The 23,759-nt window shown below is 46.0% G+C and overlaps 1 protein-coding gene across 6 annotated transcripts in view; it reads right to left on the bottom strand.

The window, feature by feature from the left end:
* Kiaa0319 (KIAA0319 ortholog) overlaps nt 1-23,759 on the bottom strand; it is a 53,946-nt gene that overhangs the window by 7,679 nt on the left and 22,508 nt on the right. For 5 of the 6 annotated variants that reach the window (XM_026783026.1, XM_026783028.1, XM_005354979.3 and 2 more), the window contains 14 exons: nt 22,429-22,621; nt 20,186-20,284; nt 19,394-19,491; nt 18,267-18,354; nt 16,235-16,327; nt 13,737-13,869; nt 12,199-12,427; nt 10,169-10,292; nt 8,403-8,535; nt 6,886-7,034; nt 5,724-5,875; nt 4,080-4,218; nt 3,031-3,190; nt 2,043-2,185 (listed from right to left, as the gene is read on the bottom strand). In XM_026783026.1, the coding sequence (XP_026638827.1) occupies nt 2,043-2,185; nt 3,031-3,190; nt 4,080-4,218; nt 5,724-5,875; nt 6,886-7,034; nt 8,403-8,535; nt 10,169-10,292; nt 12,199-12,427; nt 13,737-13,869; nt 16,235-16,327; nt 18,267-18,354; nt 19,394-19,491; nt 20,186-20,284; nt 22,429-22,621 (1,933 nt within the window). The remainder of the gene's footprint in view (nt 1-2,042; nt 2,186-3,030; nt 3,191-4,079; nt 4,219-5,723; nt 5,876-6,885; nt 7,035-8,402; nt 8,536-10,168; nt 10,293-12,198; nt 12,428-13,736; nt 13,870-16,234; nt 16,328-18,266; nt 18,355-19,393; nt 19,492-20,185; nt 20,285-22,428; nt 22,622-23,759) is intronic. The other variant, XM_026783029.1, reaches the window with a different exon arrangement.

Genomic DNA, 23,759 nt, shown 5'->3' with positions numbered 1-23,759 from the left:
GAACATGGTGGTTCACGCCTTTAATCTCCATACTCAGGAGGCAGAGATAGGTAGATCTCTGAGGGTGAGATTAGCCTGCTGTGGTGGTTTGAAAGAAACTGGCCCCCCAAAGGGAGTGACACTATTAGGAGGTGTGACCTTGTTGGAGTAGGTGTGGTCTTAGAGGAAGTATGCTACTGTGGAGGCGGACTTTGAGATCTCATATATGCTCAAGCCAAGTCCAGTGTCTCAGACCACTTCCTGTTGCCTGTGAGTCAAGATGTTAGAACTTTACACCTCAATTAAATGTTTTTCTTTATATGAGTTGCCATGGTCATAATGTCTCTTCAAAGCAGTAGAAACACTAAGATACCTGGTCTACAAAATTAGTCCCAGCATGGCCAGAGCTACACAGAGAAGGCCTGTCTTGAGAAAAAAAACAAGCAAAACCTAAAATCTCTTATGAGCCCAGCATGATAGCACACATCTAAAATCCCAGGACTCAGGAGGCTGAAGTAGGAAGACTGCAGCAGGTTTGAAGCCAGCCTCAGCTACACAGCAATCACGAGGCCAAACAGGACACCATGGTGAGACCCTGTCTCAACCCTCACCATTACCTCCACAACAGTAGCATAAACTCTCACCATCTCACAGCTCATCAGGAAGCAAATTGAGGGAAAAGCCAATTCCTACCATAGAGAGAACCTTAACATTTACCAAAACAATAGCCTCTGAGAACGTGTGCAATGGACGCAATTGGGAATGCACAGTGGTTTGTCTTCATCGTAACACTATTTAAATCATCCCAACAGCTCACGGGTAGAAGAGTAGTTGTGTGGTTACAGAACACTCCCAGGGAGGAAAACCAGGGAGCCACGAATATCTCATGGAAATGAAATTCTAAAGGATTTGGGGAAATCACAATGGTATGACTTAAAGTTTAAAGACACATGAGAATACCTTGATGTAGCTCAGCGGTAGAGCACTTTGCCTAACATGTGTAAGACACTAGATTGAGTGCCCAGCAACATACAAATAATACACACTCATACACACAAGTATACTGAAAAATCAAATCATCTTGGTTGTATTTTATTTCCTAAAGACGGAGCAACTTAGAAGGAATACCTCAGAATAGTAACAAAAGTTATATTTGGGTGACGGGAATTCGAAACTCTACAAACTAGAGGATTGTTTTCTTCTTTGTCCATTTTGGGATAGTTCAAATTTTCTAATAAATAAATCACTACTTTGGGCTCTTAGAAAAACAAAAGATTCTACTTCAAAAAAATCAAGTTATCAAGTTACACATGTTACAAATATGAGAGTCAATTGTAGGCTAGCACATCTCTGAAACAAATTATCCTGGTGCAAACATCATATGCTGGTAACTCATTGAGATGACTGCTCCATTGACATTTACTCATAAGATGAGGACAGGGATCATGGAACTATGAATCAGTTTGGTATCTTAAAGGAACAAGCCGAACTAGGAAATACAGTCACCACAGGAAGACATGTATACACTATCTTAAACTGGCAGGAGAGATTTTTGAAATAATGACATATGACACTGCTGTTCTCCGGTTTCTGTCCAAGACAAGAGTAGTGGCAAATGTGTCACAGAAAACCTACTGGAGAAATAAATGTAGAGTCCCTGGAGTGGGGGCCTTGAAGGGAAAATACCTGTTTCTGTGGCCAAATTCCTGAATTTAAAAGGGAAGGGCTCATAATTCAGAGGAATACAGTTCATCATGGCAGAGAAGATGCAGTCATGACAAGGAAAGGCAGCTAGCTGGTCACAGTCTTCTACAGTCAGGAAGCAGGAATAGTAGATAGGGGGATGGGGTGAGTGGCTAGAAAACCCCAAGACCAACCCCAGGGGTTCACCTCCTTCAGTAAAGCTCCACCTCCTAAGAGTTCCATAATATTCCAAACAGTGTTCAGAGACACTATGGGAACATTTTACATTCAACCACAACAGTGTCCATGTTGCGCCAATAAAACTCCTGTAATTAGCAGATCTGGTTTATTTTATTAGAATATTTCCATGGGAGACATACCTGCTGTGTCTACCCTCAAGACCTTGAAAAGTAGGAAGGCTGCCTTTTCCTTTGAAAGCTGCCTGTGCAGATTCCGGGCCACATCAGCAGCTCTGAGAACCTTGAAAGGTGGCCCGCTCTGTACATAAAATACCATCACAGTGCTGTAGAAAAGACAAGAGGACAGTCACATGATGAGACAGTGGCTAGCAAGATGTGCCACCTCAGCCATCTGACCTAGAAAGGGCGCACTACAGCTCTGTGGCTTGTTCTTTCCCTTAGTTTTAATGTTCATCCATGTTGTTGCAGGCATTATATGATTCATTTTAACTGCCAGTTAATATTCATTGTATCTACGTATATTCCTGTGTGTGTGTGTGTATGTGTGTGCATGTGTAAATGATTTGTATAATTTGTTTGTATTTGGGTGTAGATGTGAAGGTCAAGGGTCAACTATGGGGGTCATTCCTCAGAAGCCATCAGCTTGTTTTCTGAAACAGGGTCTTTTTCCTTTTGTTTTTTGAGACAGGGTTTCTCTGTGAAGCACTAGCTGTCTTGAAACTTTAGTCTGTGATGAGGCTGGCCTCAAACTTACAGAGATCCACCTGCCTCTGCCTACCAAGTGCTGGGAATAAAGGTGTGCACCACCACTATACAGCTAGCAGAAAATGAATCATATAATGCCTGCAACAACATGTTCTACACACCTGAAGAGACACCACCTGCCCTGTGGCTGGAGAGTCTTCACTAGGATCCTGACCCTCAGATCAGAGACTTCTGTTAGAGGCTGCATCTGACCTCCAACTAAGACATACCACACAATGAGCAGCCTTTCAGAGACAGGCTTAGGATTGTACTTAGGAATTCAGTACAAACCTTGCGTGATGACCCTCAGCATAATAAAATGTAACTCTTGTCATACCAGCTATGCATGCCTACCTTCTTGCTTGAGACAGTAGTTATCATATCTGGCATCGGAATGCCACGTGCTGGGCATGCAGCTCCATACCTGACATCCGTGTGTGCCTGAATCCTGAGCACCTTCACGTCCGAGTCCAGCACATTCAGAAGCACAGCCAGCTGCCTCACGAGGGTTTCCTTCTGCTGCTCTGTCAGCTGCTCCACACCAACCTGCAGGATCAGCTCCACCAGGCCGTCCTTCTTGGGGTCTGAGGAGAGAGAAGACAGGATTTTCACCACGAGACCACAGCCTTGGTAAGGCAAGGAGCAGAGGCTGTAGAAAGGTTCAAAGCCAGACTGGGCATGTTGGGTCAGGAGACAGATGCTGGCTCAGTACCCACAGGTCCTGGGTTTCACGCCCCGCAAAGCAAAAGGAAGGTCAAAATAAGCAAATAAATTTAAAAGAACTCTTGTCTGTCTATCATATTTAGCTTTAGGACTCAGATTATCCTAAAACAGCAGAGGCATGGATTGTGGTAGCAGGTGCCTACAACATCAGCACTTGGCCCTGGGGGCAAGAAGATCAGAAGTTCAATGTCATCCTTCCTGCACAGGAAGTCTAGGCCAACCTGGGCCACATAAAACCCTATCTTAAAAAGAATGAGAGAGACAGAGGAAGAAAGAAGGAAAGGAAGGAAAGGAAAGAAAGGAGGGAGGGAGGGAGGGAGGGAGGGAGGGAGGAAGGAAGGAAGGAAGGAAGGAAGGAAGGAAGGAAGGAAGGAAGGAAGGAAGGAAACAAAGACAGGGAGAACACCTCAGAAGCCACTCTGGAGTATTTTATAAATTTCATTCCACTTTGTTATCTAGTAGCTTTTCTCTCAAAAGATAATCAACTATAGCTTTGGGCTACATTGAAACTCTGACACCTCCCTTCCCCAGCACCTGAAACATTGTTTTCCTGCTCATGGGTGCTACCTAGTCCAGTTCATGTAGTGTCACCATGCCCACTTCACTGAGGCTGCCCTCCCTCAGCCTGACCGTGTTCACTTCATGTTAAATCAGGAAAGCAAAATCTTCCTTTCCTATGATGAGACTGGCTGAGAGGAGAAGCTGGATACTGAGGAACTCCTACCCCGGTGACATCGGCTCGGCACACACCTGGTAGCACCTCCACGGTGGCAGTGTCTGAGTCCGATGCCCCCTGACTGTCCGTGACTAGCAGATGGAAAGTGTAGACTCCTTCCACCAGGTTGGTGAGCTGTAGAGCCACCCCGTTGTCAGAGCCTCCAATGACATCCTGAGAAGTGAGGAGAGGCACAGGGTAGCTGCCAGTTTTGTACCCAGTCTCTGAGCCTCTCTGGAGCTCAGAGCTCTGAGTTTCTTATTTTCAGACGTATATGACTTATTTGGCTGGGGGAGGGAGGAAGGGAAAGGGGTAAGGTTTTAAATCTTCACTTCCTCCTTATGTGGAACAACAGTGGGTACAAGGACCAAACAAGACGTGGCAAACAACTTTCAGGAATTTCCAAATGATTAATTAACAGAGGACAAGAGCTTAGTTTGAAAGTCCCAGGACAACGCATGGAGTTTTATGGTCTCCTCGTCTAACATAGTTATATAATGCTGTCCCCTCGTATCCCCTCATGGCATATCCTATCCACCTTCTCAAGTGACCCAGAGCCTTGTACACAGATCACTCATTCAACAGGCCCAAGCCCCAAAGAGTGAGAGAGAAATCTTTTGGGCTCTACTTTTGTCTGTCCTTGTTGACCAGAATGAACAGCAATGAAAAGTTAGGAATCTGAACTGCGATACCGCAGCTACAGTTAGGAGCTAATCTACCATCTAGCTCTATAGAATTCATTCTAAAAGTACTTTCAGATGTACAAGGTGTTTTCAGTCCCTTCCCTGTGCCCACACTTTTGGTATCTACAAGAAATCTTTTGTAGACGTCAAGTCCTTAGTCATGGAATAAAGGAAGATGCAGGGAAATGTACAACGAGAGGCAGAGTGATCCAACAGCTTCCAAAAGCTAAAGATCTGGGCTTGGTTTAAGACTGAGCTCTTTGGTCTTGGCCAAGTCACGTTCCATCTCTATATTTTACTCACTGCCACTGTGAAGTGGAAGTGGAAATCCCCATGCATCTGACATACTTGATACACGGAGGAAGAAAACTAAAATAGGAAACTTGGCTTCCATGTCCCTCGTGATGCCCAGCCTTTCGATATTGTGACATAATGTTGTCATCTACAAATTTGTTGGCTGGATTCACAGCTGTTCTAGGACACAAGAGGCCTGTTACCATGAGTGGGACACACCTGTATGATGTGCTAGCCTACACAAAATCAGATCAGGAAGAGGACTTCAGCTTTGCTTAAACCTATCGGCACCCTGATGTCTCCAGCCCTCAGAATATTAAAACCCAGAGGTCCCCGAATCTTATTGGGGAGATGACATGGTAAGAGAGAAGTCATGTGTTCAAGCCCTAATCTGCAATATGACCTAAAGTTAGAATTTAGAAGAAGGTAATTAAATTCGAATGAGGTTATGGGGCGAATGAGGATTGGGGCCCTTATATAAGAAACCTGAGAACAGTTCTCCCACCTCTGTCCTCCTTCCTCACATGGCCACAAACAGACAGAGTAAGTGGGTGGCTACCCCGGATGCAGAAAGAGATCACTCACCACCTTGGTCCTGTGGTTTCAGTTGCCCTGCCTGCAGCCTTTTGTCACAACAGACCACACCAACTAATCTGTACACAGTGTACATGGCTGAGGGGGCAGTACCCCTCAAGTACTCACGCCAGCAGCTGGACTCTGGCCGTCCCGGATCCACAGATAGGACACAATTCCTCGGTCATCAGTAGACCTTGAACCATCCAAAGTAATGGAATTATTGGGAAGTGTAATAACATGTCTGCCACCGGCCTGGGCTCTCGGAGGACTGTTAGCTTCTAAGTCAGACACCGCAAAAACAAAAGGCAAGAAATTGATTTAAAACACCACCGACAGCGTAGCATAAAACACCCACAACTGCTCCATCTTGTAGCCAAGGTTGTTTTAGATACCCCAAGGCATTATTTTCTGCCCCAACCTATAAGATAAGATATAGCTAGACATTGAGCAGCTTTCAGTCCAATGGGAAGACAAACAAAAGCAAGAAATTTTACTGAAAATTTTACAATAAAAACCAATATAGACGGCTAGGGATCTACAGTGGTAAAGTGCTTGCCTAGTATGCCTGAAGCCCTCCGTCCAGTCCCTGTCATCAAATAAACTGGGTGAGGTCCTGCATGCTTGTAATCCCAGCAAGCAAGAGGATCAGAAGTTCAAAAACTTGTCTTTAAAAAATTGGTGGGAGGGGTATACAGGCCAACTAGATGGCTTAGTGGGTAACAGTGATTGTCATCAAGGCTGATGGACCCACATGGTAGTCAGAGAGAACTGACTCGCTGAAAGTTGTTCTCTGACCTACACACACACACACACACACACACACACACACACACACACACACACGCATGCTCACACTGTGGCAAGCACACTCCTGTTCCATACATACACAGGCACAATAAATAAAAACAATAACAAATTGTGAACTTCTGCTTTAAAAAACAAAGTACATAACTTGAACGTCTTTCTGCTCTTGGGTTTCCAAGAGAGAAGAAAGCAAACCACAGGCCTAAACCAGATCTTTTCCCTGTAAAAAATGTAGGCCCATGGCTTCTTGCTCTACACTCACGGAGCAGGCTCGTGGCTTCCTGCTCTCCACACTCCCTGGAGCCAGAGAGGACTTAAATGAACTCAGCTGCCAGGGAGAAGGTTGGTGCCCCCCCGGGCAAAGCTCAGTCAGCTGTGAACTCATGAGCAAACACTAAGAGGGCTGGGTAATCATCACCTGACTTGGGGACCTGGGAGACTGGAAGGCAGGGCAGGTTCAGGTCCTGTCACCAGATCCACTTACCCTGCTTCACAGCCACGGTGAGGGTGGATGTGCTGCTCAATCCCTGCTGGTCTCTCACGGTTAGCCGGAAGTCATAGGTACCCACCTGAAGCCCAGTGACAGTGGCTATGGCTTTGTCCACATTCTCCATCTCCACGGCACTGGGACCCCTGTAAAATGGGGTTGTTGTAGACAAAAGGTGGGGCGTGAGATCTGAGCCCTAGCAAAAGCTTCTACTTCTGGCTGCAGTGGCCATCTGGGTTTCTATAGAGGTCTGAGGTAACTGTACACATGTTCTCTGGCTTGGCATGAGGGTCAAAGCTGAAGCCTTTTTCAAACCAAATGTGCTGGGTTCTGGGGAAAGGGTTTTCATCCTTTTTCTCTTTTAATTGAGATGCCACTGAAATATTCTCCCTTTAGAAAATGGAATCTTAGAAATTGCTCACACCTTTCTTTTTCTTTTTCTTTTTTTCTTTTTTTTTTTTTAGATTGAGTCTCACTATGCAGCCCATGTTAGTCTTGAACTCATGACAAGCTTTCTGCTTCAGCCTCCTAAGTGCTGAGATTAAAGGCGTGCACTACCATACTCAACCTCCTATTTCTTCTTTGAATGAAACTCGGTTAAGCCCTCATTGAGCTCCAGGGCATGTGTAGAAGAGGAAGGCAGGAGGCAAATGGTCTGCCATTGGAGAGAGGAATTCTGTCTAGTCATTGAGACCCTAGGACTGGCTGGCAGACAGGTGCAGTTTTGTGTCTCCAAGCAGCCTCTTTCAGTCTAGGTACCCTAAACTACTCGCCCTTGCTTATTTCCGTAAGCCTGCGTTTTTCAACTTTAAAATGGGATGATGCAGCCCAGCGTGGAGACACATGCCTTCAGTCCCAGCACTTGGGAGGACGATAAGTGGATTTCGGTGAGTTGAAGGCCAGTCTGGTCTGCGTAGAGAGTTCTAGACCAGCCAGGACCACATAGGAAACCCTGTCTCAGAACAAGCAAACAAACAAAGTGGGAACAATGCAATTCCCTCCCCAGAAGCCATGTAGAGTGCTGAGATCCAGTAGGTAAAACAGGAAATGTTACGATATGAATTTCACCCCGGACTCTGCACACCTGCTCTACCCAGTCACTGGGGCTGGTTGAGTGTAGACAGACCACCGTGGCTTTCCCTGCATCTTTTTTTGCCAGGAAGCTCATGGTTCACCAAGCCAGCCCTGTCCACCTGTTCTGGGCTCCGCTTCCCTCTACTGCCCACCAGTGTCCAGCTCCCTCAAAACACTCTCTTTTTTTTTGTTTGCCTGTTTGAGATGGGGGATCTTGCTATGGAGCTTAGGCTAGCCTTGAACTCAAGAGTTTCCTGCCTCAACCTCCCAAGTGCAAGGATTACAAGCATGCAGCACCACTTTTATCAACAAGGCCTAGTTACTCTTTGCTCAAATCTTGACTCCTCAACAAGCCCGAGCTGCTGTTTAGTACAGTCCTCCAGGGAAGGGATGCTGTCACTCGGCGGTGACACGGCTTCAGACCTGGGTGGGTACACTACCTGATGTGCTCCCAGTGGTAGCAGACAATGCCGTGGTCATCGCTGCTCCTGCTCCCATCCAGTGTAGCACTCTGTACCGGGAAGAACAGCTCCTTATCAGGGCCTGTCACCGCCACTGGAGCCTGGTTGTTCTCTAGAATTGCAGACATTCAAGAGAGGAAAGAAGAGAAGGAGGAAGGAAAGCAGGAAGGAGGCAGAAAGAGAAGGAAGAAGAGGAGGAAGGGAAGGAGAGAAGAAGAAAGAAAAGAAGGTGAGAGGGAGGAAAGGATTGTGGGGAAAGCAAAAGGAGGAAAGAGGGAAGAAAGAATGCAGGGGAGGAAAGGGAGCTGAAATCAGGGTGCATAGGCTTGCGCTCTCTTGTCTGCAGCTCCGCTGTCTAGCACAGTACCTGCTAAACAGCAAATGCTGACAATATCTCAGTTGTGGGCTGGAAAGACCTGGTTTCAATTCCCCGTACCTACATGGTGGCTCACAACAGTCTGTGACCCCAGTTCTGACACCTCCTTCTGGCCTTCACAGACACTCACACAAGCCAAACACCCATGTACATAAAAACAAATATTTTTAAAAGGAAAATATTTCAGTGGAAAGTGGGAAGGAAATGAAGTAAAACATCACTCCTACCGTTTCTGCTTCCAAGCCAAGAGTCACATAGCCACAGCCACTACCATGGAGATACAGTCTCTTTCCCCCACTGTCCTCCTTAAAATGAATAGTGGCTCCCTAATTTCCTAAGGGCAAACATCTACAAAGCCCTTCATGAGAGCCCTGCTCCTCTATGGATATCTCATTCCAGGCCTAGACCTAAGCTTTTTTCTCCAGTCATACCATTATTTTTATTTTTATTTTTATTTCATTTCATTTTATTTTATTTTTAGTTCTTCGATGTACCCAGGCCCCTTTCACCCTAAGGCTTCTGGGAATCTAGGTTCCTCTTTCTGAACATCTTTCTTCCTGCCCTCCATTCCCCATCCTTCTCCTCCCGACCACCTGCCATGGGTGTGTTAACTGGGACCCCAGCAAAAGCTCTCTATGGGCCCAAGTGCTCTGTAGGAGCTCTTTATACGGGCACCCTTCCTGACTGAGGAAAGCACCTGAATAAGTCCATGTCACTTCACATGTACTTTCCACAGCCTTGGAAGGGCAGAGGCAGGTTCATCCTCTTTGATCCCATATCCCTAGGGTCTGGCTCAGAGCGCCTTTTACGTATTAGTTAGAAAATTCATTAGTTGTCTTTCAGCTGAGACTGTCCCCATCGTCAGTCTACCAGGTGACGGATGTGGAGACAGCAGGCCTTTGCTAGAGATGTTTTGGAGCCAAGATGGTTGTAAACAAGCTACAGGTAGCAGAGTCCTGGGTTTTATGAGACTAATAAGAGAGTGGAGCCTGGGTCAATGCCCAAGTGTCTGCTGCATCTGGGAGTCAGGTCACACAGTCAGACAGTCTCCCCAACACGCCCTGGAACTTTCCCAAGCTGAGTATGACAGGCACAGGAGTTACCACGTGATAAATCAGAGACACGGGTGGTGCTGACAGTGACTCTCATGTTGTCTCCTGTACTGTGGTTTAGAGCGTGTGGCAAGATTCAGAACCTCGAAAGGAAATCGGTTTCTCATGCCACATCAGCTCTCATGTCTGATTTCCTGTCAGCTCAGGAATCTCAGGACGCTACCGCCCAGTTAGTTAGACACATCTGAAGCTCAAGGGTCTAGTTTATCATTTCTGCCTTCATCTCTGGGGTCAAATCTCATCCGTGTCTCACCTACCAGCCTGGACAATCACAGCGACCGAAGCAGTGGATTGCTGTCCCGAGGAATCCGTCACCGTCAGCTGAAATATGTACTCTCCTTCCTGCATCTCAGACAAGCGGAGGTATGGGGTCCGCACTCCCTACACAGGAGCAAACGTGAGAAGGAAGCAAGAGGAAGACTATCAGTACAGAAGTGGAGAGAGCAGCGCGGCACGCCAGGTGCTAATGGTTTCACCTACCGCAGAGAACCTACATGAAAACAAACTGGGTGCGACGGTGCAGGCCTCACACACCAGCTATGCGGTGTCCTAATTAGATTTTTTTTTTCAACTTGACCCAAGCCAGGGCCATTTGGGAAGAGGGAAGGTCAGTGTAGAAAATGCCTCTATCAGATTGGCCTGTAGGCAAGTCTGCGGAAGTATTTTCTTGCGGAGAACCCAGCCTACTGTGAGTGGTGCTGCCCCTAGGCAGGAGGAACTGGGTTGTATGAGGAAGCCATAAGGAGCCAGCCAGTGAGCAGTGCCCCTCCTCGGCCCTGCTTTAGTTCATGCCTCCAGGTTCCTGACTTGAGTTTCTGCCCTGACTTCCCTTGACAATGGGTTGCAGCCTACAAGGTGAAATAAACTTTTCTGCCCCAGTGTGACCTTCAGTCACGGTTTTTATCCCAGCAACAGAAAGCAAACAAAGACTCTTGGGAAGCTGAAGCAAGAAGGTGGCAAATTCAGTGCCTGCCAGGGATACAGAGCAAGTTCAAAGCCAATCTGCATAATTTAGCAAGACCTTGCTCAGCTTTTAAAACATAAAAAGGAAGAAGGATATTCCTTGCTTGCCTAGTATATGTGAGGTGCTAGGCAGTGCATGCAAAAATTAAAAGAAAGAAGGGAGGAGCAGGCTGTGAGGTGCGTGCCTTTAATTCCAGTACAGGGGAGACAGGTAGGCAGATCGCTGTGATTTTGGAATCAACCTAGTCTACATAGCAAGTTCCAGGTCAGCCAGGACTACATAGTGAGAGCCTGTCTCAACAAGGGTGGGGGTGGGGGAAGGGGGAGAGTAGAAGGAGAAAGATAAAAACAGGCGTGAACCCAAGAAAATGCAATCTTGAGTCTGTTGTGTACCCTCACAGCACTGAAGGAATATAAATTAATAAAACCTGGAACTCAGTACTGCAGTGTTGGAACAGGGTCCAAGAATGGCGGTATAAGGAGATTTCTGAGTGCTTGTGAGAAAACTCCAAGACACCAAGACAAAAATCTTGTGACCTCAGTTTCTTCAAAAACACAGAATTGTTCTTGGGTTATGCTTTAGTGCCCCTCCCCGGTGTAGTATCACTTCAGATAATTCATTACAACCAGCTAGTGTTATTTGTTCATGTTCATGGGCAAACATGTTTTTACCATGAGCAGCTGTTCACCACGTGTGGCTTGCCCTGTGATTAGACACTTTACGCATGTTACCCCGGCTAACCCTCGGGGTACAAACTGTCTGATGTGCTGAATAATTGGCTGTTGCATGGGACTTTAGTCAGCCTCATTCAGAGGCTCCATTCTCCCAAGTCCACCACTTCTGGAATGGTAAACACAGCAGTATCTGCTATGGTGTTTCAGTAAATGGGGCACTCAGAATAACAACTGCTTTTCGGATAATGTAGTTAGGTTTGTTGCTTCTAATGTCTCTCCCAAGACTAAATGACATATTGCTCTAACAAACACTGAGTCAAGCTTTTTTCCCAGCTGACCTCAAGAGCTAGTTGAAACAACAGGACTGATTGCTTGGTTGCTGTTCTGTGCTTACCTAGGTATGTGACAGTCGGGGGTGTAAACCTGGAGGAGATTTGTGAGGTTACATGCTCTTCCAACATTTCATAGTTTGAGAAATTTATAAAATAGATTTTCTGATTTAACAACCTCCCTAAACCAAGAATAGGTGAATGAATGATACATAGATGATAGATAGATAGATAGATAGATAGATAGATAGATAGATAGATAGATAGATAGATAGATAGATAGATAGGATAAAAGTCTGCAGGCAGGATAGAGGACTTGCCTGCATGACCACCTCTTGGTTCTCACCGCCAGGGCCTGGGGACCACTCATAGAGGACAATCTGGTGATCGTCGCTGCTCTGGCTTCCATTCAGAGTGATGGTGTTTTGGGGCAAAGTTATGGTCTGATTTGGTCCTGCATTAGCAACAGGTGGGTAGTCCACAGCATCACGGATGATGAGGGTTGCTGTGGTGGAGTTAGTAGCGCCATCTGAGTCTGTGATGGTCAACCTATAACAAGAAAAGGAGGTTCTTACATCCAAGATTAGGCCATACCTGAAAGTAAGTGGTCACCTTAGCCTGCTCAGACTAAACATTCTCAGGAAAAGGTCAGAATAGAAACTTGAGGACGAGGCTAGGAAACGCATACAGGTCATATTTTTCATTGCTTCTGTTGTCATGGATTCGTTTTATTTTTGAGTCATAATATGTTCCCACATTAAGGCTTAGCTTTTATGAATTTACTAGTCTTTGAGATGCTAAGTGGAGAATGTGCCCCTTCATGCAACTCAGAAGTTTCCCTAGTCAACTCATCCTAAGTGTGTTACTAGACATCCATATACAACAATCCATCCTAAGAGCATCACTAGACGTCCATATACAACAACTCACCCTAAGAACATCACTAGACGTCCGTCTCCAACAACCCATCCTAAGAACATCACTAGACATCCATATACAACAACTCATCCTAAGGAGAGCATCGCTACACACCCCTCTCTGATAACTCATGCTAAGAATGTTACAGAGCCACTTCTGCCTTCCATTTACTGACTGAACCACCGCTTGTGAATTTCAGTGACAAAATTTCAATTTTTAAATTCATCTCAGGGGGATTTTCTACAAGTATGCTTCCAGAACATTCTGCAAAGCATTTTAGGGTTAAGCATTTTCAGATATACACAAATGCTCAACATACACACACCAAATAAAGAAGGGGGGATGGAGGGAGAGGAGGGAAGGAAGGAAGGAAGGAAGGAAGGAAGGAAGGAAGGAAGGAAGGAAGGAAGGAAAAAAGAAAGAGAGAGAGAGAGAGAACTGCCCAGGCCCTCCTGTACTGAAATGGTCCCTCCTGTGCTCCCAACAACAGTGCACTCTCCATCTGCTAACTCATTTTACCCTTGGTTGGGGGTGGGGTGTCCGGGAGTAAAGCTGTATAAATAGGAATAGAGAACAGCCCAGGGTAAATGGTACATCAGAGGCCATCTGCATCTTCTGGGTTCCTTTCACACTGCCCACAAACCCCACACAGACAAGGGCCAAACTCAGCTCATCTCTGATCACAAACAAACCCCTGGGGTCTCTCCCATCAGAACTTTAACCCAAGTAAGGAAAGCAGAAAAAGGTTTAAAGTCGCACATGAATAGAAAAAGTGCTTAAATACCATATTGTCCCTCATTTTCAGGTCATGGACACAGGAGAAATATTTCATTTCCTCTGCTTGGTGATATATTATTTTTATTTTTATGAAAGTATCAGTTTCAAGAAACAATCAAAAGAGAAGTCCTGGGAAAACACAATACAGGTGGAACCCACTTGCCTAAAAGTGTAGTTACCAGGATCTAGGTTCAACAAGCGTAAGACTGGGCCATCAGCCGGAAACACCTCTCCTAGGATGGGCCCGTTGACTTCTTCCCAGTGGTAACTCACTATCTTAGCGTCATCTGTGCTTTCTACAAAGAACAAGAAAACAGTATCCAGAATGGGTTACGGGAATAGTGAGATGAAAGCATAGCCACTTACTGAGAACTTCAGTGTGTTTTGTAGAAATACACGTCTGCCCAGATCCCCATGATGTACGCTGTGCATGCTGCCATCCCCCCAGTCCCTAAATTGTCATCGCTATTTTTCTAGATTTGCACAGGTTTGAGCAGGGCTGTTCTAACTCACTGAATATTTAAAAAGCAGAGTGACAGGCATGGTAGCCCAGAATGTAGTGCCTTGACATTCAGCTGCTGCTCATCTTGGTGACTGGTGACATACTACCGACCGCTTCATATAGATATCTGAACCAACAAGTTCTTGAACACGTTAAGAGTTGATTACCTACAATTCACAAAAAACCCTTTAGCATATTAATGATTAAGATATAAGTAAAAAAAAAAGACTGCATCATGCATGAAAATTTCCCCACTTAAAAGGCAAACCAGGAGCTGGAGAGATGGCTCAGAGGTTAAGAGCATTGCCTGCTCTTCCAAAGGTCCTGAGTTCAATTCCCAGCAACCACATGGTGGCTCACAACCATCTGTAATGAGGTCTGGTGCCTCTTCTGGCAGAATATTGTATACATAATAAATAAATATTTAAAAAAAAAAAGGCAAACCAGGGTGGGACTGAGAAGGCAGCACAGCAGTTAAAGACACCTGCCACTATGGTTGGCGACCTGAGTTTAATCCCTGGAACGTGTGTGTGTGTGTGTGTGTGTGTGTGTGTGTGTGTGTGTGTGTTAACACATATGAGCAAACAGCAGTCTGGGACCGTAGCTCAGTGATACAGTACTTAACTACTATGATTGTGAAGCCCTGGGCTTGATCCCCAGTAGTGAGAAGTGGGGAGGGGTGGTCTTGGCATGGGAGTTCACAAGCATTCAGGAAACTAAGTCAGATGTATCTCCATGAGTTCAAGGCCAGACTGAGCTACGTAGTGGGACCTCATCTCAAACAAACAAAGAACAAGCAGGGCTGAAGGATGTAGCTCAGTGACAGAATGTTTGCCCATCATCCACAAAACCCTGGGTTCAATCTCCATGTCACAAAAATAAACAAATAAATAATAAAAGAGAGTAACAATATGTGTCATGTAGAACCATGGACTTCTAGACCTAGAAGGAAGTTGGGCTTTTTGTCAAATTCATTTAAGAAAATAAGTTTATGTGGCCAACTAGAAATCTTGTATGGTTTTCATAACTAAGCTATTCTGAATCAAAAAATTAAAAAAAATGCAGGCCTTTTTTCATATAATTAGTTTCATTTAAAATGTTCTCTGCGGGCGGTGGTGGCGCACGCCTTTAATCCCAGCACTCGGGAGGCAGAGGCAGGCGGATCTCTGTGAGTTCGAGACCAGCCTGGTCTACAGAGCTAGTTCCAGGACAGGCTCCAAAGCCACAGAGAAACCCTGTCTCGAAAAACCAAAAAAAAAAAAAAAAAAAAAAGTGTTCTCTGCCTGCTAGGCATAGAGACTCACAACCCTATAATTCTAGCATTCGGGAAGGGGTTGAGAGCATTAGGGGGCCAAGGCCAACCTTAAGTACATCACATTGCAAGTGTGGGCCAACCTGAGCTGTCTGAGAAAGCAAGCAAGCAAACAAATGCGCTGTATTTTCATGTTGCAGTGGGTGGAGGATGTGGACGTGGTGCGGAATAGATGCGAGCAGTCACATCGCTGTGATGTCCACAGTCTGCAGGCTAGCCGACAGAGCAAGAGCCACGAGTGCAGGCTGCTTTTCACTCTCGGCAGGCCGTGGGTTAACTCTGTGACTGAGTGAAAGTGAACGCAGATGCAGAGCACATCACCTTGTTCAACCAATTCAGCACTGAGCGTGTTTACAGTCTATTCTCGTTCGTGAGGACACCCAAAGTTACCCTATCCTCACCCTCTGGTTAAAGAATAAACTCTGACTAAATTAGTAAACGAAATGCTACCCACTCTCACTGCAGCCAGTCCCACTCCTATTTAAAGGTTCTGTTCAGTTGCTAATATTACAAATTCTATGTGAGTCACAAAAGAATCCTCAGTAATTCTCTGAATTGTGAGTCTAAAGAACATTGTTTGTTGTCTATTGTTTGCTTGTGTCTCACGTACCCCAGGCCGGCCTGGAACTCCCAACGTAGCAGAAGATGGCCTTGAATTCCCCATCCTCCTGCCCTTGCCACCCAAATGCTAGGATTACAGATATGCTACTACTCCCAGATGAAAGCTGAAGAGCCCAGGACAAGCAGTTAAAACAGACACTGGTTTATCGTGGTAGAACAAGTCTCCACACAGAGTGCTCAGTCTGACAGCACAGACAGAAAACACCCAAACAGGGAGGATACACACGGCTGCCATCGATGAGGGCTGAGGTCAAAGGCACAGTGAGTTCCTGTATCTGAGGAGAGACAACTGCTACGGGTGGCTGGTTGACTCTTGCAGCTGTGGACAGAAGAAAAACAAACAAACCAGATAGCAACTAAGCCAACTTCGCGCACACCAGCCACACACAAACAAAGGCATCTTTTATAAAAGCTGCTTCTGAACATCCTAGAGAGGTCTTCATCCCCCCTGAGTCTCAACTGTGGAAAACTAAACTTTTAAACTCCTCCTGGGGATTTTGAGCTTGTCTTTCAATTCATATATCTCTAGATAATCCTAGATGCAAGAGGAGAGTCATGGAATGTGTACAGTGATTACAGAAAAGAAAGACTAGGGGGCTGGAGAGATGGCTCAAAGGTTAAGAGCATTGCCTGCTCTTCCAAAGTTCCTGAGTTCAATTCCCAGCAACCACATGGTGGCTCACAACCATCTATAATGGGGTCTGGTGCCCTCTTCTGGCCTGAAGGCATACACACAGACAGAATATTGTATACATAATAAATAAATATTAAAAAAAAAGAAAAAGAAAAGAAAGACTAGATTGGTGGGCCTTATTTATCCCAGGGTAGCCTCCAATTTTCTATAGATGACCTTGAATTCCTGCTCCCCTGCCTGTGCCTCCCAAGTGCTAGGATTACATGGTGAATACAGGCATAGCCAATGCTGGGCAAGCACTCTACCAGCTGACAACATCACCAGGCCATGAACTGGATCTTAAATCTTTGAGCGAAGGTGCCCACCACTTTCACTAGACCTCAGCTGTAATAGTAAGTAGACTGTGGGAAAGGGAGAGCTGCTGACCCCAGGAGAGATGGCTGGGAGGTGGTGTTGCTAGAATTGCAGGCCAATGGCTCAGCTGAGCTGATGGGTAAGTGGAAGCTGGAGGCTGGGACACAAAGCAGGGTGTGCCCAGCAGGACCCCGGTCACCTCCTCTAATTCACAGGAATGCACTGCACTGTGGTCCAGGGATGGACTTGATAGACCATGACACATGTGTGCCCCTGACCCTTTAGGGACACAGATGCATTTGAAATCTCCATGGTCCTACCTGAAAGTTAGGTCAGGAGGAAAGAAGGTGGATAGTGTGAGTGTTGGACAGGGAGGGCCAAGGTACAGTTTGTCATCATTCAAGAACAGCAAGCCGTTACCTTGTGTACTTGAGTTGCATGGCAAACAAATGCTAGAGTACTAGAGAAAACAAAAGAAAACAGAAAGACTAAACAGAATCCTTGCGTGTTGTCTCTACAGAGGTGCCTGAGGTGGTTTAAATGAGAGTGCCTCCCATAGGCTCATAGATTTGAAGGCTTAGTCACCAGGGAGTGGGCCAGCTGAGAGGGGATAGGAGACCCGACCTTGTTGGAGAAAGTGTGGCCTTGCTGGAGGATTTGTGTCACTAGGCTGGGCTTTGAGGTTTCAAAAGGCCACACAGGCCCAGGCTCCTCTCTATCACAAGGGGTCATTTCCCTTACCCTGGCAGAAGGGACATATGTCTACCCTGTGTCACCTTTCGGCATATCAAAGTCTATGCTGGCTTCCAGGCTCCCTCTGGACCGCAAGGACCTGTTACAAAGTCCATGCTGGCATCCAGCCCTTCTCGCTTCCTCTCTACCCTAAACGCCATTGAGCTCACTGGCTTCCCTCACCCCAGTTACTCAGTCTCCTTATAGCCTTGGTATTCTTGCTATGTTTTCTCTCTGCTCTGTTCCTGCTTCTCTGTTTTGTTTTTTTTCTGTTCTCTTTCCCTCGCTATTCTCGTCTCTCTCACAAATAGCACTGGCCATGACCAGTCTGCGGGCTGTGTTCAGTCTGCTTCTTCCTCTCTCTGCTCTGGGTTCTTCCAGACACCTCTAACTGTTCTCCCCTCCCCCATCTCCTTGACAACAAAAACCTCCCCCTTGACCACACCATGGAGCAGTCATGTCGATAGTTTATACAACCATGACATCGGGTGCCAGAACTAGCACAGCCGAGAGGCCATTCTCCTACCGACTGACTCACCTGGCAGGACAGTGACGTTGACGTACCCTTCCCCAAATGCGTTCTCACTAGAAACAGCCACTCTGAAGGTGTAGAGTCCCACAGACAGCTGCAATGTAAAAGCAGACACACAGGTGAGCATCTGAAGACACGGGAATCACCTTTCTCGAACAGCATCCCAAGGGTTGAAAAGAAGGCTCATTTCAGCCTCTCTAGGACTGCTACTAATGTGAGAGCCGCACTCTAGGAGACTAGGTCACCTACATAGGCCCTTTGCTTAGTCACAGATGTCACAGGCCATGTGTCAGCCACAGACCGCAGCTCTCGGGTGAGCGTGAATGGAATTGTGCTGTATTTTGGGTTTGGGGGGCAGTGCTCAGTGCTGAAAGTGAACCCAGGGCCTCCCATGTGCTCAGCAAGGACCCTACACTAATCTGTACCTCAGTCTGGAATTACACTTTTCTAGCACACACACAAGTTCACAAAGTTCCTGGCGGAAGTCTGGGTACCACGCTTTGACGAACAGCTTAGTCACACGGCAGTGATGTGAGCTGGTAAGGCCCTGGGATTGGTACAGCGTTACAGGAAGACATTCGTCTCCCAAGAAAACAAACCCCTAGCTATTAAGACAATGTGCTCTCCATGGAGACAAGGAAGTGTGTGTCTACTTGTGTGTGTGTGTGTGTGTGTCTTGTTGCATGTGGAACAGTATTCGACAGTCTAAGCAACTAAGCAACCTGTTCCAGCAACTAGACTGGAACTGCTGGAAACTCATAGAACATGCCTGGTAGACATCTGAGACACCTTTAACACTGTAAAGATGGCAAGAATGAAAGAATGAGGACCGAGGCTTTGAATCCAGCACACAGAATGGGCTTCCGAACCTCTTTCTCCTGAGCTGATGATATGTCGATTTAATTCTAACTTTTTTTTTGAGACAGGAGATCTGATTATGTTGCCTGGGCTGGCCTGAACATCTAGGATCAAGCAATCTTCTTGCCTCAGTTTCCCAAGTAGCTGAGACTGCAGGCACATGCCATCATGCCAGGTTTGTTCATTTGTTTTTAATCCTAAGAGAGGATTCTGGGGTCAACAGCAAAGGTGTCGCGAGCTGAATTCTGGGGTGCACAACCTGCTGTGTTACTTACTTGAGGGAGGTGGAGAATCGGCTTGTTTTCTTGTTTGATTTCACCTTGAAAGTCTATAGGATGGTTCATTAATTCCCATTCATAGCTGTAAGTTGTGTCTGAGAACAAATCGGAAACATGAATGCTTATCAGTCCTGAGACAACCCCAAGGAAGAGAGAGCCTTAAACCAATAGTACCAATTGCCTTAGGAACACGGAACTCGGCTTTCAACCCTCATCCCAGTGAGAAATCACAAGGCTTCTGTGTCTTTGCAAATAAAGGAAAATAAGCACAAAAACAAATTTATCATGAAAGTATACAAATCATAGAAAATAGAATCTAAAGATTAAGCCTCCCCAATATCACTGTTAACATTTGAAAACCTTGCCGGGCGGTGGTGGAGCACACCTTTAATCCCAGCACTAGGGAGGCAGAGGCAGGCAGATCTCTGTGAGTTTGAGGCCAGCCTGATCTAGAAGAGCTAGTTCCAGACAGACACCAAAAGCTACAGAGAAACCCTGTCTCGAAAATTTAAAAAAAAAAAACAAACCATTTGAAAACCTTCCTTCTAAGTTGTTTCCAATGCCTTAAAAAAAAATAAGACAGGCTCTCACTATGTGATCGGTTAAAGCTTATACCCTATCTTGAATTTCCTAGACACCTACTGCATTTATGTTAAAGCAGTAAACTTCAGCCATCTCCTGTTATGGGATATGGAAAGGATGTATCAAGTCTATGGTCTGTGGCGACCTGGGTGAAAACACCCCCCGTTCTACCCGAGGCCCAGTCACCCAAGAATGTCAAACTCTTACCTGCAGAGGGTGCTGGCTCAACAGAGGCCTTCAGTTCTGCTTCATTGTCTGGTAAGGTTATCACAAGGTTATCTCCAGCAGACACTGCAAGTGCCTTTACTAAAAATTAATTAGGAACAGTACATGCCATTATGTAATACAAAAATACCTGTTTTTTGAATTATCATTCCTTATATAATTTTATCTAAAGCACTCCACCCTGGTCTAGTGCCCTCTGTTATGTTGCAAGATAGACTTTGCCAATTTCAAACTTTCTACATGAGTTGGCACTGTGATGAAAATCATCATTCAAAATGAGCTATGTGTCAGGCGGTAGTTTATCAATAGGTGGAGGACTACTGATTGAGTTTGTTATCTCTGTTGCAACCAGCTTTTCCTGACTCCCTGAGGAGTGGTTCTTACTTTCAAATAGGTCAAGATAAGTGTCTCAGCGTCAGCAGCCAAGTGCTCAGATCCGGGAGTTCCTCATAAGTGACGGCTAATGGCCTTGCTCTTGGAGCCTTTCCAACAGGAAATCCAGGCAAGCTCAGTATGAAAAGGTAATTTCACTCCAGCGGCAGAGGCCTTAACTCCCCTCAAAGCACTTACCTGCTAAAGCACCGAAGCTCGTTTACTGCACAATCTGAACGGCATCGACACGGTCCTGCTATAGTTTGTCTCAGCCGGGCACTAGTTTCACGTCCTTCGTGTTTGGTTCAGAATAAACTATTTGAGTTGAGTTTTCTATGACCTTAACCCCCCAAACCAAGCTTACTAAGAGCTGAGAAAGACAGCCCAATATTCCCATATCACCATTAGCACCCAGGGAGCCAATCCCAGGGCAGCTTCTCTTCCTCTCACAGCTTCTCTTCCTCTCACAGCTTCTCTTCCTCTCACAGCTTCTCTTCCTTTCACCACAGTCCTCCCCTCACTGAAGTTCAGAATCAAAGTCAGTAAGAGTGAAGGTTAAAAAGCGTCAGGGAATCAGACCACAATAGCACTGGCTCAGGGCAGCATCTGGGATACCAGTCAGTTCTCAAATGTAGCTGAACCTTTATGTTTGTAGTGGTGCTATTATTATTGTTGTTGTTGTTGCTATTATTATTATTATTGACAGAATTGTATATAGCCCAGGCTGCTGGTCACTTTCTTCCTATGCAGCCAGAGATGATCTTGAACTCCTGACCTGCCTGCCTCCACTTTCCAAGTGCTGGGATGATCAACTTACACCTCCACACACACTTAGAGTTCAGCCTTTGAGCCAGTCTGTAGCTACAGCCACCCTCATCTTCTGGTTGACATTGGAAATGTTTGCCCCTGATCACCCTCTGGACAATAGACCTTATTTTAGTTTTTATTTAATTTTTCTGTTGCTGTAACAAAATCCCTGACAGAAGTGACTTGAGGAAGGAGGCTTTATTTTGGCTTACAGCATGAGGACACAGACTGTCAAGGCAGGGAAAGCAAGGCAGTGGGAGCGCGAGGCAGCCAATCACATAATATCCACAGTCAGGAAGCAGAGAGAGATGAGCCCTGGTGCTCAGCTCACTTTTTCCTTTGTGTGCTGTCCAGTCCCTACCCCAGGGAAAAGGGCTGCTCACAGCTCAGGTCTTCCCACCTGGGTGAACCAGATAACCCTTCCCATCCTAGACTCCTTCCTAGCTTGCCTTCCCCACCCACAAAGCCAGCTCTAGCCAATTGATCTCCTTCTGGTTCTTCCAAAATATTATGTAAGTCTTGTCTTCTCTTCCACACAGGATGGAAGAGATCACTCATGGTGCTGAGGTTTAGAGACAACACTCTCAAGACTAGTGATTTCCCTTGGAGAGAAGCCTCAGAAGCTGGAGACCATTGCAGGCCCTTCTGATCCACTGTGTCTTCTGCTGCCAGCACCGGTACGGGCTTTCTGCAGTTCCCTATCTCCCCCTCAAAGTCACGCCCAAAGAACACACTTTCTTGCTGAAGTACACAACAGAATACACAACCAGAAATACACAGCCCTCGCTACTATTAGAACGCGTGTTGCTCCCACTCTCCCATGTGAACTGGCTCGCCCTAACCTGCCTGTCTCCTCCCCTCCCTCAGAGAGCCGCAGAGGAAAAAGACAGCACACCAGTCACCTTTTACTCTGGTTACACAGCATGGTGTCGGTTATGTGTCTGTCTCGAGACTGGAACAGAAGGGAGGAGTAAACCTTAAACACTGTCCCTGCAAGATCCTGCCTCTGTGGTAAATGTCTTCTAACTGTATTCTTCAAAAGTTACCTGTCCTGGAAGAAGCAGTAGGTGACACAGTCGTCGAAGACGGGGTCAGCCCAGAAAGGACTGTACTGGTGGGAAATGTTGGGATGCTGCTTTCTGTGTCCCATGGCGGGACTGTGGGAACAGAGCTTTTCTCTACCGTGGCTGGGCTGGACTCCAGGCTGGCACGGGGAGGATTATGGGAAGCTGTTAGAACCTGCAGGATAAATTAACAAGGGGTATTGTTATGAAAAAACATTCATTTGGGTTGGACAACACAAATATAGGCAGTGGGTGGTTTGTGCTCACCCACCCCCTCCAAATTCATGATGGAATTGGTGCCATGAGATGGTTTTTAGGTGAGGGGAGGCAGAGCAGGTGGTCAGGTCAAGGGAGTGAGAACCTTCGTGAATAGAATGAGTGCCTTTGTTATAAGGAGGCAGAGCTCTGTGGTGGTAACGGCCTATTAGACCATCAATAGGCTGAGGCAGCAAGATTGCTGATTTTGAGGTGAACTTTGGCTATATAGCAAGACCTTGTTTCAAAGAAAGAGAAAATGAAGAGAGAAAAGGAGAAGAGAAGAGGGAGGAGGAGAAAGGAGAAGGAAGAGAAGGAAAGAGAAAGGGGGAAGGGAAAGGGTGAGAGGAAGGAATGGCTGACCTGTCCTTCACCCTCCTCAAGGCTGATCTTGATTGGTTTTCTATAGATACTCTCTTCAGCAGTGCTGTGGCATGAATAATGCTGCTATGTGACAGTCTTTGCATGGGGAGATGTGTTCATCCCTCTCAAGTGCACACTAGAGGAGCAGCTGCTGGTCACGTGCTGGGGAGATGGGATGTGTTACTGTTTAAGAGCTCGGGAGCAGCAAGCCAGTTTCCCAAGGCATCCGCATTGCTGTGCACTCATCAGCCACGTGTGAGCTCTGCAGCTTCTCTGCTAACACCTCCCTAGGTCATGCTTTGCTGCTGCTGCTGCTGCTGCTGCTGCTGCTGCTGCTGCTGCTGCTGCTAAAACTCAGGGCTATGGACCTTGGGTGACACCCCACCCAGTCTTGTTTTTATTTTTCTAGTATTTTATTCTAGCTGTACTAATAGGCATGAGGTGGTATTATTACATTTTGGATTCAACTTCTTTTACACATTTTATTTATCCTGAGTGCTGGGGTTACAGGCAGTCACCACCACTCACCCTTCACCAATTTTTAAGTCAGGTTGTTTTCTTATTACTGAGTTGTAAAACTTACAAATATTTTACTCTATTCTATGGGTTGTCTTCTCTTTCTTGATGTTCTTATTCAGGATGCAAAAGTATTTAATTCTGATGAAGTCAATTTATCTTTTGTAGTTTTTTTTTTT

Source organism: Microtus ochrogaster, chromosome 16, assembly GCF_000317375.1.
Source record: "Microtus ochrogaster isolate Prairie Vole_2 chromosome 16, MicOch1.0, whole genome shotgun sequence".
Lineage (NCBI taxonomy): Eukaryota > Metazoa > Chordata > Mammalia > Rodentia > Cricetidae > Microtus > Microtus ochrogaster.
The sequence above is the reverse complement of the archived record's forward strand: the minus strand, read 5'-3'. Positions and strand labels throughout refer to the sequence as shown.